This window comes from Hevea brasiliensis, chromosome 1 (genome assembly GCF_030052815.1).
Source record: "Hevea brasiliensis isolate MT/VB/25A 57/8 chromosome 1, ASM3005281v1, whole genome shotgun sequence".
NCBI classification, from domain to species: Eukaryota; Viridiplantae; Streptophyta; class Magnoliopsida; order Malpighiales; family Euphorbiaceae; genus Hevea; species Hevea brasiliensis.
The window spans coordinates 124608310-124622177 of record NC_079493.1 but is presented as its reverse complement, the minus strand read 5'-3'; the positions used below and the strand labels follow the sequence as shown (position 1 = coordinate 124622177).

Below are 13868 nucleotides of genomic sequence, written 5' to 3'. Positions count from 1 at the left end.
TATATATTTTATATAAAAATTAATTAGACCTAAAATTAGCTATTAAAAAAAAATTTTGTTATAGAGGGAGGAAATCGAAAAAATACAATGATGAATTCAATCCACATATGGTATATCATCATCGGATCCAAAAATGTGCATGGTAGAGATGCAATTTGCTCACAAACCCATAAATTGCTAAAAAAAAATGTAAATAATCAATTGTGACGTTTAATCTTTAGATTCACAACAATTATACTTTTTAGCCAATCAAAGTTAATTTCATTAATTTTATTATATTTTTAAGTTACTTTATCCATTCAATTAAAGAAAATAAAATTACTTTTTAATGAATAGGGACATGATTGCCAGTTCTATGCAAGGCAAGGATATTTGCGTCCTTTTGTATAAAATATTTTCTCGCTTTCCCATTTCCTTCCTCTACAACCGCGTTCCTTACTCTGAAACCCGGAAACTGGCTTTGACTCGGCAGCCTTTTTTTTCAAGTAAACAAAATCAAGAAGTAAAATTAAATTAAAACAAATAAGTTTATTCTAAAAAAAAAAACCTCTATTATGAAAATTAATAAATTAATCTAAATAATAAAGATAATAATTCAATAATTAATTTTTCATATAAAATTACTGAAGGGAAGTTATTTAATTTCTTAGAATTTAATTCTCTGAAGAATTTATAAATTATTTAAAAATTAATTTTATTAAAAATATTTTAAAATTATAAATAATGAGATCATTAAAAAAATTATTTTGAAAATATGAACAAACAGATGAAAAAAAAGAACAGCTGAATTTGAAAAACGTGTGGACGGTGAGATCCCCTGTGCACAGCTTTTTCTTCGCTCCCTCTCTATTGTGTGTGCATATATATATATATAGGGAAGAGACAGGCAACTCATCATCAACTACTGAGACCAGCACTAGTACCAGCCTGGCGCACAGATAACTTTTCCTTTTTTGCTTTGAGCGCACAGTTCATTTGCATCTTCTTCTCATCTTTCTCTGCAGAGGCAAAATATTTAACAATATAATTGCACAGAGAAGGAGGAAAGGAAAACAAGATGGCACTTGCTAAAGAAATTATGGGTAGTTCTTTGATTGATAAATCATCATATGTATCAAGGTCGTCTAAAGTGCTCTTTAACCATAGTTTTCGTCAAAAGAATCAGTTCTTGGCGAAACCAGTTTTGATGCCTTTGCAACACAGAAAGGTTAACTTAAAAAGAGCAGCTGTGAGGGGTCCTGTTGCAGCTATTAGTGAAGATTTGATCAAAGCCAATAGTAAAACAGATACTGTGCCCGAAAAGCCAGTGACGTTCAAGGTGAGAGCTGTTGTCACCGTGAGAAACAAGCACAAGGAGGATTTGAAGGACACCATTGCCAAGCACTGGGATGCTTTCGCTGACAAGATTGGGAGAAATGTTGTTTTGGAGCTCATTAGTACTGAAGTTGATCCAAGTAAGCCTTTTTACTTCTCTTTCTCGGTAGTGGGGAATTGGGAAATGGTAAATGTTAATGCTTGGATGTTTTGTTAAATACTTGACTATTTTATCATGATTTCGGTTTCCTTATTTTTTATGGCTGGTTTTGAGGTAAAGAACCTAATTCTTCAGGTGGGTTTCAGCTTTCCTCTTTTGGGCCTCAAAATTTTGTCTAAAGCTGAGAAAAAAAATATTGTATATTGATTCTTATACAAGCAATGCTTGTTCAGCATAATTGAGCCTTGTTTATATGGATGATCAAAATTAATAATGATGTTGAAAATTGATTGTTGTAGAAACCAAGGCACCGAAGAAAAGCAAGGCAGCTGTGTTGAAGGACTGGTCCAAGAAATCAAATGTCAAAGCTGAGAGGGTCCATTATACAGCTGAATTTCTAGTGGATTCCAATTTTGGGGTGCCTGGAGCAATTACAGTGAGCAACAAGCACCAGAAGGAGTTTTTCTTGGAGACGATCACCCTTGAAGGATTTGCTTGCGGTCCAGTGCATTTCCCTTGCAACTCCTGGGTACAATCCAAGAAAGATCATCCTGCAAATAGGATATTTTTCTCTAATGAGGTACTTATCATTGATTTTTTTCTAAACTTGATGGTTTTTTTTTTTTAATCAACTTAAAGACTTGCGGGAAAATGCCAGACAGACGATTTTTGCATATTATTGTTCTTGTTGAACAAAACATTTTTATAAGGTCAAATTTGAAATATTTTAGGTTTTGAATTTTTTTCAAATGAAAAAAAAAGGAACCATTCAAAGCCTGATCTTATTGACTCTTGGTTTGAATTTTCTTTTTCCTTCTCTTTTTTTTTTTGGTGCTGTTTTTCCGTCTCTTTTTGTATGGTGCTATTTGATTGATGAATTTTACTTGGTAATTATATTTTATCTAATAATTTTTTTTTTGAAATTAGATTTTTTAGTTGGAAGTTCATTTTCACTGAAATAAAGTTGAACTGTATCATGTGCCTTCAAAGGTTGTAAACTAATGGAATACTCCCTTAATCAGTAAACGACAAAGAAAAAGAAAACGAAAATCAGTATTCACTGGCAACAGTAAGTCTTTATTGAGATTCCCCTGTACTGGGATGGGCCACTTCTCCAGAATACACCTTGGACCTATGAGCTTCAAGCAACTAGAATATGAATGGGTCAAGATGTTTGTGTTTAATTTCTTGTTTTGATTATTAACTCCTGTCATAAATGAGCTTCCATGACAGTTTCAAAGAAACAACTATTTCATTCCCTGTATGATTTGGGTGTAAAAATCAAAAGTTTAATTTGTCATTAATTTGTTTGAGCAGCCATATTTGCCAACTGAGACACCTGCTGGACTAAGAGTGTTAAGAGAAACAGAACTAAGAGATATCAGAGGTGATGGCCAAGGAGAGAGAAAGTTATCAGACAGGATTTATGACTTTGATGTCTACAATGATTTGGGAAATCCTGACAAGGGTATTGAGTTTGCTAGGCCAAAACTTGGAGGTGAAAACATGCCATATCCAAGACGGTGTCGCACCGGCCGTTGCCCAACTGATACAAGTCAGTTTTCTATCACCATTTTTTGGATAATTAATAACTTAAAATTTTTGAATGATGTGAATGTCCTAATTCTTTATTATATATGCACCAGATATAAATGCAGAAAGTCGTGTGGAGAAGCCCTCGCCAATTTATGTGCCTAGAGATGAACAATTTGAGGAGTCTAAACAAAAGACATTCTCAGCTGGGAGGCTTAAGGCAGTGCTTCATACTCTGATACCATCCTTAAAGGCCACCATTTCTGCTGAGAACCATGACTTCAACGCATTTTCGGACATTGATATCCTCTACAAGGAGGGTTTGCTTCTTAAAGTAGGGCTTCAAGATGAAATCTGGAGAAGTCTACCATTGCCAAAGGCAGTTACCAGGATTCAGGAATCTAGTGAGGGACTTCTCAGATATGACACACCCAAGGTTATTTCTAGTGAGTACCTTCTTTCATTGTCTCCATTTTCCCTGTCAATATTTATTACTTTGGTTGGACAACATCAAATTTTAACCTGCCACTTCAACACCACAAGTGGTGAGACTGGGTATGGTCATGGTGCATTATTTGTTTTTTTTTGTTTTTTTGTTTTTTTTACCACTGCCCATTTATCATTTAGTGGGAGCCAAGTCACAGATAAAAATTTTAGAACAAAAATTTGTGCTACTTTAACAGCTCTTAAAAAGAAGAATATGCATGTCTAGCATTTGTTGCTAGCAACAGAGAAAAATGTCCACCATTTCTTGTCCCTTTCCTCTGACTGGTTGCCTATTGGAAGCCAGGCTTAGATGGTTTTAAAAATGTGCTGGGGATGAGTTTTCAATACCTTGTGCTTTTGCCATTTTCCACTTGTAAGGAAATGTATATTTTTAGTAACGCATTTCTCTTGTTGGTGTATGATTACATGGTTATTTTAATCAAAATCTAGTATTGCTTTTGCTAATCTAGATGTAATTCCCATGTGCAGAGGACAAGTTTGCCTGGTTGCGAGATGACGAATTTGCCCGTCAAGCAATCTCAGGGGTTAACCCTGTCAACATTGAGAGGCTGAAGGCTTTTCCACCAAAAAGCAATCTTGATCCTGAAATCTACGGTCCACAGGAGTCTGCTCTTAAAGAAGAGCACATTATAGGACATCTGAATGGCATGTCTGTTAAAGAGGTAATCATCCCCTTTTTCTTTTGCCAAGTTAAAGACTATAAAATCTGGAAATGATTTACAAGTTAAGCCCAAACATAATTGAATGTTTTGTGACCATTATTGCAGGCCTTGGAGGAAAATAAACTGTTTATAGTGGATTATCATGATATTTATCTCCCATTTTTGGACCGCATTAATGCCCTTGACAGTAGAAAAGCATATGCAACTCGAACCATATTTTTCTTGACCCCCCTTGGGACACTCAAGCCCATTGCTATAGAGCTTAGTCTTCCACATGTCGGACCAAGTTCCCAATCAAAGCGAGTAGTTACACCTCCTGTAGACGCAACTACAAACTGGATATGGCAACTTGCCAAGGCTCACGTTTGCTCCAATGATGCTGGGGTTCATCAACTAGTTAATCACTGGTAAGAATGAAAATCTAGAAAGTTGGTCACTATAGTTTTTGAAGCTCAAATTTAATTCTTGATTTTAGCTAATTAGTCACCTGAAATGTTATTGTGATCACAGGCTACGTACACATGCCTGCCTGGAGCCATTTATACTAGCAGCGCATAGGCAATTGAGTGCAATGCACCCCATATTTAAGCTTTTAGATCCACACATGAGATACACCCTAGAGATCAATGCCCTAGCCCGCCAAAGTTTAATCAATGCTGATGGTGTTATTGAATCCTGCTTCACTCCTGGCCGTTACTGCATGGAGATAAGCGCTGCTGCATATAAGAACTTTTGGCGATTCGACATGGAAGGCCTTCCTGCTGATCTCATTCGCAGGTATATATAATATAATAACAAATTTTGAAGATATCATTAACTAATGCGTAGCTTGAACTACAAAAAAATGAAAAAACATGATCAACCATGTAACAAAATTTTGTTAAATAGGGCAAGAAGAGACGATAGAAAGAAAAAGAAAAGGAGAAAAATTTCTAGATCAAAATTATGTCTTGGACATTTTGGTGTATGAAAATCTTGGGAGAATCTAATAATGGTCCTTGTTACCTTGCAGGGGTATGGCTGTACCTGACCCAACCCAACCACATGGCCTGAAGCTTCTAATTGAGGACTATCCATATGCGCAAGATGGGCTTCTAATCTGGTATGCAATAGAGAACTGGGTTCGCAGCTATGTGAACCGGTATTACCCTAATTCAAGCCTAATTTGTAACGATAAAGAGCTACAAGCTTGGTATGCTGAGTCTGTCAATGTGGGCCACGCTGATCTCAAACTTGCAGAATGGTGGCCCACATTAGCCAGCGTTGATGATCTTGTTTCAATCCTCACCACCATCATTTGGCTTGCATCTGCTCAACATGCTGCCCTTAATTTTGGGCAGTATCCTTATGGGGGCTATGTGCCTAATAGACCACCGTTAATGAGAAGATTAATCCCAGAAGAAAATGACACAGAATATGCAAGTCTCGTAGCTGATCCACAAAAATATTTCCTGTCAGCATTGCCGAGTCTGTTACAAGCAACAAAATTTATGGCTGTGGTAGACACTTTATCGACACACTCACCGGATGAGGAATACCTAGGTGAACGACAACAGCCATCGATTTGGTCTGGTGATGCTGAAATAATCGAGTCATTTTATGAGTTCTCCGCAGAGATGAGACGGATAGAGAATGAGATCGACAGAAGAAACTTAGATCCTAACTTTAGAAACCGATGTGGAGCAGGGGTATTGCCATATGAATTACTAGCACCAAGCTCATCACCAGGAGTAACATGTAGAGGCGTACCAAATAGTGTGTCGATATGAGTAAAAAATGTGACTATAATAATAGTTCAATATGTGTTTGAGTTGTTTCAAGATTTTAGTTAGTTCCAAACATAAGACCAATCTTATATAAATTGTATTTATATATTGTGCAAGTGTAGGGTGCACTTAGTGGAACTCTTAACATAGGATTGTATATGCAATAGAGCGCAATAAGCAAATCTATATGTCATAATCTTGTGCTCATGTGAAAGAGTGAGAATTTTTAATCTTTTTGCCTCTGCTTTTTTTACTTTGCAATGGAGCTGTGACTCTGTTAAGTATTAACCCTTCAGGGCCAATAAAAACTGATAAATTCTCTTATGACCCTAAATTTGATGGTTTGTTTCATCATTGTTCCTATATATATATATATATATATATATATATATATATATATATATATATATATATATATATATATATATATATATATATATATCACTTGTTCAGTAAAACACGACAGAAAGAAAAAGTAACGAATTTAATTTCTATCACATATGTAAGGTTCCATCTCTGAAGGTATTCTACCAAGTTTGTGGCATGCAGCAACCAATCAAATTATCCAATCAACTAAAATTATTATTATTATTATTATTATTATTATTATTATTATTATTTTATTTCAACTAATTAAAATTATTCTTATTTTTCTTAATCAATCAAATTAATTTTTTTTATTTATATTGAGTATTTATGTGGCCTAAAACTTGTAGAATTAGTACACCAGAAATTGACTATGAAATGATCTATTAGGATTCCTATTCCATATTAGGAATTTGTTAATTAAAATTTATTAAATATATTGATTATTTTAATTTTATTAACTAATTAAAATAAAATTAATTTTTTATTATCATAATATTAAATTACTATGAGTATTTTTTGATAATTTCAATGTTTCCTCTCCTTCACACTTTTTTATAATATTACAATATATATAATCTATTATTATAAATATATTATACATGAACATATAATTATATTAAAATTATATAAATATTTAAAAAATATGAAAAAAATATATGTATAAATTTGATTTTTTTTACTTTATTTTTTTTATTTGGCACAGTATAATATAGTTTTTGGTATAATTTAATTATTGATAAAAATAAAATTTTATTAAAATAGTAAAATGTGTATAGACTGTTATGGTTGAATTCTAACAGTATTATTTTTTTTCAATTTTAATTCTCATTGAGAATTAAAATAGTGCACACCTTTACCTTCAATGCTTAAAAAAATAATAATAAAGATGAGAAAAAAACACTAATGAGTATAATAATATAGATATCCATTTAATTAATTAATTTATAGCTACAATAGCAATTTTTAAAAAAACTAAAATTATAACATAATTATAATAATATAAATATATAAGCAAATAAATTAATTAAATTTAGTTTTAATTGTGATTAATGACTTATTTGTTAGCATTTTTTTTATCAAAATAAAATAAAATTCATTGGAAACTATACTTTTAATTAGTTCTTAAAATTAATATTCATCTCTAGTTGATTTAGATTATATATAATTTATTTTAATTTTTTATAATTTATAATTTTGAAAGAAGTTCTAAAAAAATGTGTAATTAGTTTTATTTAATATTCACAATTTTATAAACAATATTATTATTTTAATTTATTTATTATAAAATATTTAATTTATTTTATTTTTAATATATTTTATTACTCTTTAATTTTTGTATTATACATAAAATGAAATAAAACTTCTAATGTATTTATATATAATCTAATTTCCATACATAAATTTATATATTCTCAAATTAAGAATTTTTGAATTGATTTTCATTTACTATTATTAAAATATATGATTTTGGTAATTATTAGAATTTTTTTAGGCTATATTATTTAAAAAAAGTCAATGAAGACTTATATAGAAAAAAGTTTTTTTACACTAAAAAAGTATTTTTTTTTCTTTTTTATTAATAATATATTTATTTTTTAAAATTTTAGTTTAATTATTATGTTTTTTGAATTTTATATCAAATGGAATTGTAATAGAAAACAAATTTTATCTATATTTTTGTTTTAATAAATTTTTAACTTGATTATATTTTTATAGTATTAAAATTTTAATATTATAAATAACATAAATTTTTAAAAATATTTTTATTTGTTTATAAATTCACTTTTCAATTATAATTTAAATAAATTATAAATAGATAAATATAAAAATATTGATGAGAGAATAATGCATTTGGCCATCCGTTTTAAAAAAATAAAAAATCAGTCTTCAAATAACAGTTGGGCATTTGGAAAAGCATGGCATGTTGGGGCTCTTTACTTTTCTACTAATTTGCATCTTCAGGTGAATCCTTTGCATTCTCTTTCGCATATCCATTTAGGTAGGGCCGCCACGGTTTGGTTTGAAATTTGTGATTTTAAATTTAGTGTAAAATAATGTTATGAAATCAATTATTTCGTCTTTATTTTTTGAAAAAATATGTTATTTAATTTTTATATTTTGTTTTCAATTAAATTATTTAGTCCATCCCTTAATTTTTATTCGCCAATTTTTTATTAGTTAATACTGATTAAGTTATTATTTAATTTTTTTATTTTAATAAATTTAATTAATTATTTTTTATGTTTCAAAAAATTATATTAATTAATCTATGTAATTTGATCTCATTAATTATTGAGTCTTATAATTATTTTTTATATCTAAATTATTTTAATTCTTTCTACCTTATTTCTCTCTTATCCTCCCTAATTTGACTCCGTTAACTATTTAATCTCATAATTATTTTTTATACATAAACTATCATAATTTTTCTTCTTATTATCCTTACTTATTTATCTCTTTCTATGTTTCTTCTCTCTACATCCATATCCTTCTCTCAGGTTGCATTTATTTTTGTATATGAAAAATATTTTTTGTGAAAAATAGTTTATAAAAATATATTTTTTATAAAATTATTTTTTATTATTTGATTGTAATATTAAATTAATTATATGTGCTTATTTCATATATATATATATATGTTTTTATATTTTTACAAAATTACCAAAGTTTAAAAAATAGAAAATTTTCTCTTTTAAAAAAATTATTTTCCTTAAAAATGACTTAATTTTCCTTTTGATCAGAAAAATACTTTTTTTGAGTGTGTCAAACACTACAAAATTTAGAAAATATTTTTCAAAAAAAATAGTTTTCGTGAAATAAATGAGCCTAATTCTCTCTTTATTTTTATTTATTGATAAAAATAGTATAAACTATTCACACAAAAAAATTAATTAATTTTTTTAAATTTCTAAATAATCAAAAAAAATTATTTTACAATATAGAAAACGCAAAATAATGCCTAAGGAATTAGAAATTAAAAAAAATGTATATTCAAATTTAATATTTACATAATAAAATTTTTATTTTTATTCAAAAATATATTTTTTAAAATATATGAATCAACTAATTAATTTCACTAAAATAAATAGATTAAATAGTAGTATTTTCTAAAATATAATAATTAATTAATTAATTTTTTTAAATAGAAGAATTAAATAGTAGTTCAAATAGTATGAATAATGAAAAAATTAGCGGAGAAATTAAATAGTTTATGAAATTAAAATATTATGATTAAATAATATATTTTTTTAAATATGTAGATTAAATAATTAATTTTATTAAAATATAGAGATTAAATAAATTTTTTTAAAAAATTTTATGTAAATATAATTTTAATTAATTTAAATTTAATCAATTTTAATTTTGAATTTGATTGATTTGATTTAGAATTGAGCGGTACCTAAATGCAAAAAATTTAAACTAATGTAGTATCAAAGCCATGACGTTCTTGTATTAATATTCATACTGCAAGCATAATTTTATTCAAATAAACAGTGATAAAATGAAAGAAATAATTTTGATAATTATTTATGTAAACATAACATACTGAAAGTTATTATAGCGCTTTGATAAATTATATTATTTTATTGACATAATTATCTTAAGAAGACATAAAAAATAAAGAAATTATTGGGTGTGTTTGATATATATATATCTAAATAAAAAGGTCTTATTTTTCTAAAATCAAGAAAAATTAACTTTTATTTTTAAGGAAGCACTATCTTTCTCACTTTGAGTTCATATAATAATTTTCTTTAAAAATATTAAAAAAAAATTTTTGAAGTGTTGAATTTTATTTTTTTATACATATTAAATTTATATATTAATAAATTAATAAATAAATTATTACTTAAAAAAAGTATGCTAAGATAAAAAAGAAAGCATAAAAATAGAGAAAAACCTTTATTTAGTTCTTAAAATTACAAAATATAATTATGATTTTATATAAGATGTTAAACGTGAAATGAACAGCTAATAAAGTTTAAATGAATATATATAAATTGGTCTTATTAAATAATAATTATCTAATAATAATTTTAAAATAAATAATTATTTAATAATTATATTATTAATTTATTTTTTTTTTTTGAAAAAATCGCGCTCCTTTTACTTGGAAACTCGTTTGACTCGGCAGCCTATTTTTAAAAATTATTTTTCCGAGTAAACGACACCAAATAGTAAAATTAAATTAAACAAATCAAATTATTCTAAAAAAAAGATAAAAACTCAATAACTTATCATATTAATCTGAATAGTAAAAAGATCCTTTTTATTTTTTTAAAAAAATTAATAAATTAATCTAAATATTAAAAATAATATCTTATTTATTTATCAATAAAAATTTGATTCTATTGAAATATTATATTAATAATTTAATAATTAATTATTTACATAATATTATTTAATTATCTTTGAGAATTTATAAATTATTAAAAAAACAGTTTTATTAAAATATTTTAAAATTATTTAAAAATTAATAAATAATGAGCTTATGAAAAAAAATTAATTTGAAAATATAGAAAAAAAAACAGAGAAAAAAAAGACAGCTGAATTAATTTGACGGTGAGATCCCCTGTGCCGCCGTGCACAGCTTTTTCTGTGTTCCGTCTTTCTTGTGTATATATAGAGAGGGATAAGAAGAGAAGGAACTCATCGTCAAGTAAGAACAGCAGTAGCACTAGGCACTAGCACGGATAATTCGCATCTTCTTCTCATCTTTCTCTGAAGAGGCAAATTATTTAACAATTTAATTACACAGACAAGGAAGGAGAGGAAGACAAGATGGCACTAACTAAAGAAATCATGGGTAGTTCATTGATTGATAAATCATCAATTGTATCAAAGTCGTCTAAAGTGCTGTTTAACCGTAGTTTTCATCAAGAGAATCACTTCTTGGCGAAACCAATTTTGGTGCCCTTGCAGCACAGAAAGGTTAACTTAAAAAGAGCAGCTGTGAGGGGTCCTGTTGAGGACAATCCACATGGCCTGAAGCTTCTAATTAATGTATCCGTATGCTCAAGATGGGCTTCTAATCTGGTCTGCAATAGAGAACTGGGTCCGCAGCTATGTGAACCGGTATTACCCTAATTCAAGCCTTATTTGTAATGACAAAGAGCGACAAGCTTGGATTGCTGAGTCTGTCAATGTGGGCCACGCTGATTCAAACAAGCAGCATGGTGGCCCACATTAGCCAGCGTTGATGATCTTGTTTCAATCCTCACCACCGCCATTTGGCTTGCATCTGGTCAACATGCTGCCCTCAATTTTGGGCGGTATCCTTATGGGGGCTTTGTGCCTAATAGACCATCCCTAATGAGAAAATTAATCCCAGGAGAAAATGATACAGAATATGCAAGTTTCGTAGCTGATCCAAAAAAGTATTTCCTGTCAGCATTGCCCAATCTGTTAAAAGCAACAAAATATATAATTATGACAGACATCTTATCGACACACTAATCGAACGAGAAATACTTAGATGAATAATAACAGTCATTGATTTGGTCTGGTGATGCTGAAATAATCAAATCATTTTATGAGTTCTCAGCAGAGATGAAACGAATAGAGAAAAAGATCAAAAAAAGGAACATAGATCCTAACTCTAGAAATCGGTGCGGAGCAAAAATTTTACTATATGAATTATTAGTACCTAGCTCACCACCAGGGATAACTTGTAGAGGCGTACCAAATAGTGTGTCAATATGAGTAAAAAATGTGACTATAATATAGTGCAATATGCTTTTGAGTTGGCTCAAAATTGTAGTAAGTTCCAAGTACAGGGTCATTTTTATATTATTTGTATTTATATATTGTATATGCAATAGAGTGCAATAGAGTGAGAATTTTTAATCTTTTTGCCTCTGCTTTTCTTACTTTGCAATGGAACTGTGAGTCTGTTAAGTATTAACCCTTCAACACGAATGAGTCTCATCGGAGGGCCAATCAGCATAAATCCTACAATTAGAAAAGCATGGCATGTTGGGCTCTTTAATCTACAAAAATGCAAACTGGATTGAAATTGTTGACTTTAATTTAATTTAAATATGATATTAATTAATTTAAATTTAATCAAATTTAATTATGAGTTATTGATTTAATTTTAATTTGAACTGTAATTAAATGTATAAAATTTAAACTAATATAGGATCAAAGCGATGACATTCTCATGTTAATATTCATCTACATAATCTTATCGTAAGCTTAATTTAATTCAAACAAACAATAAGAAAATTAAAAAAGAAAATAATAATTGTGATTAGTATATAGATAATTATTTAGGTAAACCTAACATCATGAAATCACCTTGGCGTTTGAGGAATGATATCATTTTGTTGACAAAATCACCTTGGGGAGAAGCCACAGATTCTAATTTTAAATTGATAATCCTTCTACCAAGAAAAGAAAAGTACACGATAATGGAGACTTTGCCTTTTAGATATTGGACCAACTTACTTGTAGTGGAGAATGATATATAATCTTAAAGAAATAACAAATGGGTGCCTTGCCTTTTCTCATTTCAAGGCTAAAAACAAAGGATCCTTGATAGGACTGTCTCTAATTGTAAATCTCCAAAATTAATGTGTCACCAAAGATTAATTAATCCATCAAATCATGTTGAGGTCAAGTATTTATTTCTCTTTACAAAATTAAACCCAAATGACTAAAAAAAGTTAAGCATTTTCACATGTATATATATATTTTTTAATTTTATTTATAATTTTTAATTGTCAATTCTATTCTAACCACTAAATTTAATTTCAATTTTATTCAACTAAACTTTCAATTTTTTTTAATATGATTATATATAATTTTTTAGTGTATTCTATCTCTAGATAAATATATTCTTTTTTTTTTTTCTCTTTAATTAGATTAGTGAGATGTTTCAATAAAATGGGTTTTTTTTTTTTAATAATCTAAGTTAATGAATTTTTATAAATTTTAGAGGTGATGAGTATATAATTTTAATGAACATTATATCTAATTTCATTTTTTTAATCTAATGTTAAAGTTTAGGTAATTTAGAAAACAATTTTGATACTTGAAATTTTTAGTTATTAATAAATTTATTAATACAAAAAATTAGGAAACTATGTCAATTTTTAAATTATAGGCTCAATTTTCAATTAAAATATTGTTAATTTAGACATTATATTTTTAAATGAGAGTCTTTGCAAATATTAATAATGAAATTATTGTGTAATGATTTAAAAAACGAAGGATAAAAGAGAATTATTTTAATGCAATTTTGATAATTTGTTGTATTTTTTAAGAATAAATTATATATATTTATTTTTAAAAATAATTTATATTTTTAAAATGAAATTGTCATCGAGTAGTCCATCTAATTTCGTGAAATTTTCTTGAAGTCATGAAGATCAATTTCTAGACAATTGCTGTGAATTACCGCTATATCGGTGTTGACCCAAATTAATTAATTATTTTTGTATTGTTATATAGTTGTAAAGTTTTATATATTTCCATTATTATGCTTTAGAAATTAGTTTTCAAGGATTGGTAGGTGTGTGTATTTATATAATAATACAAGTTGAGTAAATAGTG

At 28.0% G+C, this 13868-nt stretch overlaps 1 protein-coding gene and 1 pseudogene across 1 annotated transcript; both read left to right on the top strand.

Annotated features, from left to right (window-relative positions):
• The first annotated feature begins 885 nt into the window (after positions 1 to 885).
• LOC110634276 (linoleate 13S-lipoxygenase 3-1, chloroplastic) lies at positions 886 to 6174 on the top strand. Its single transcript, XM_021783216.2, has 8 exons — positions 886 to 1454; positions 1774 to 2054; positions 2792 to 3029; positions 3121 to 3453; positions 3983 to 4176; positions 4282 to 4583; positions 4687 to 4953; positions 5189 to 6174. Exons 1-8 carry the CDS (start codon positions 1058 to 1060, stop codon positions 5943 to 5945), a joined length of 2769 nt encoding a protein of 922 aa, XP_021638908.2. The 5' UTR covers positions 886 to 1057; the 3' UTR covers positions 5946 to 6174.
• Positions 6175 to 11114: 4940 nt separating this feature from the next.
• Positions 11115 to 12014, top strand: LOC110634292 (lipoxygenase 1, chloroplastic-like; annotated as a pseudogene).
• Positions 12015 to 13868: the final 1854 nt, after the last annotated feature.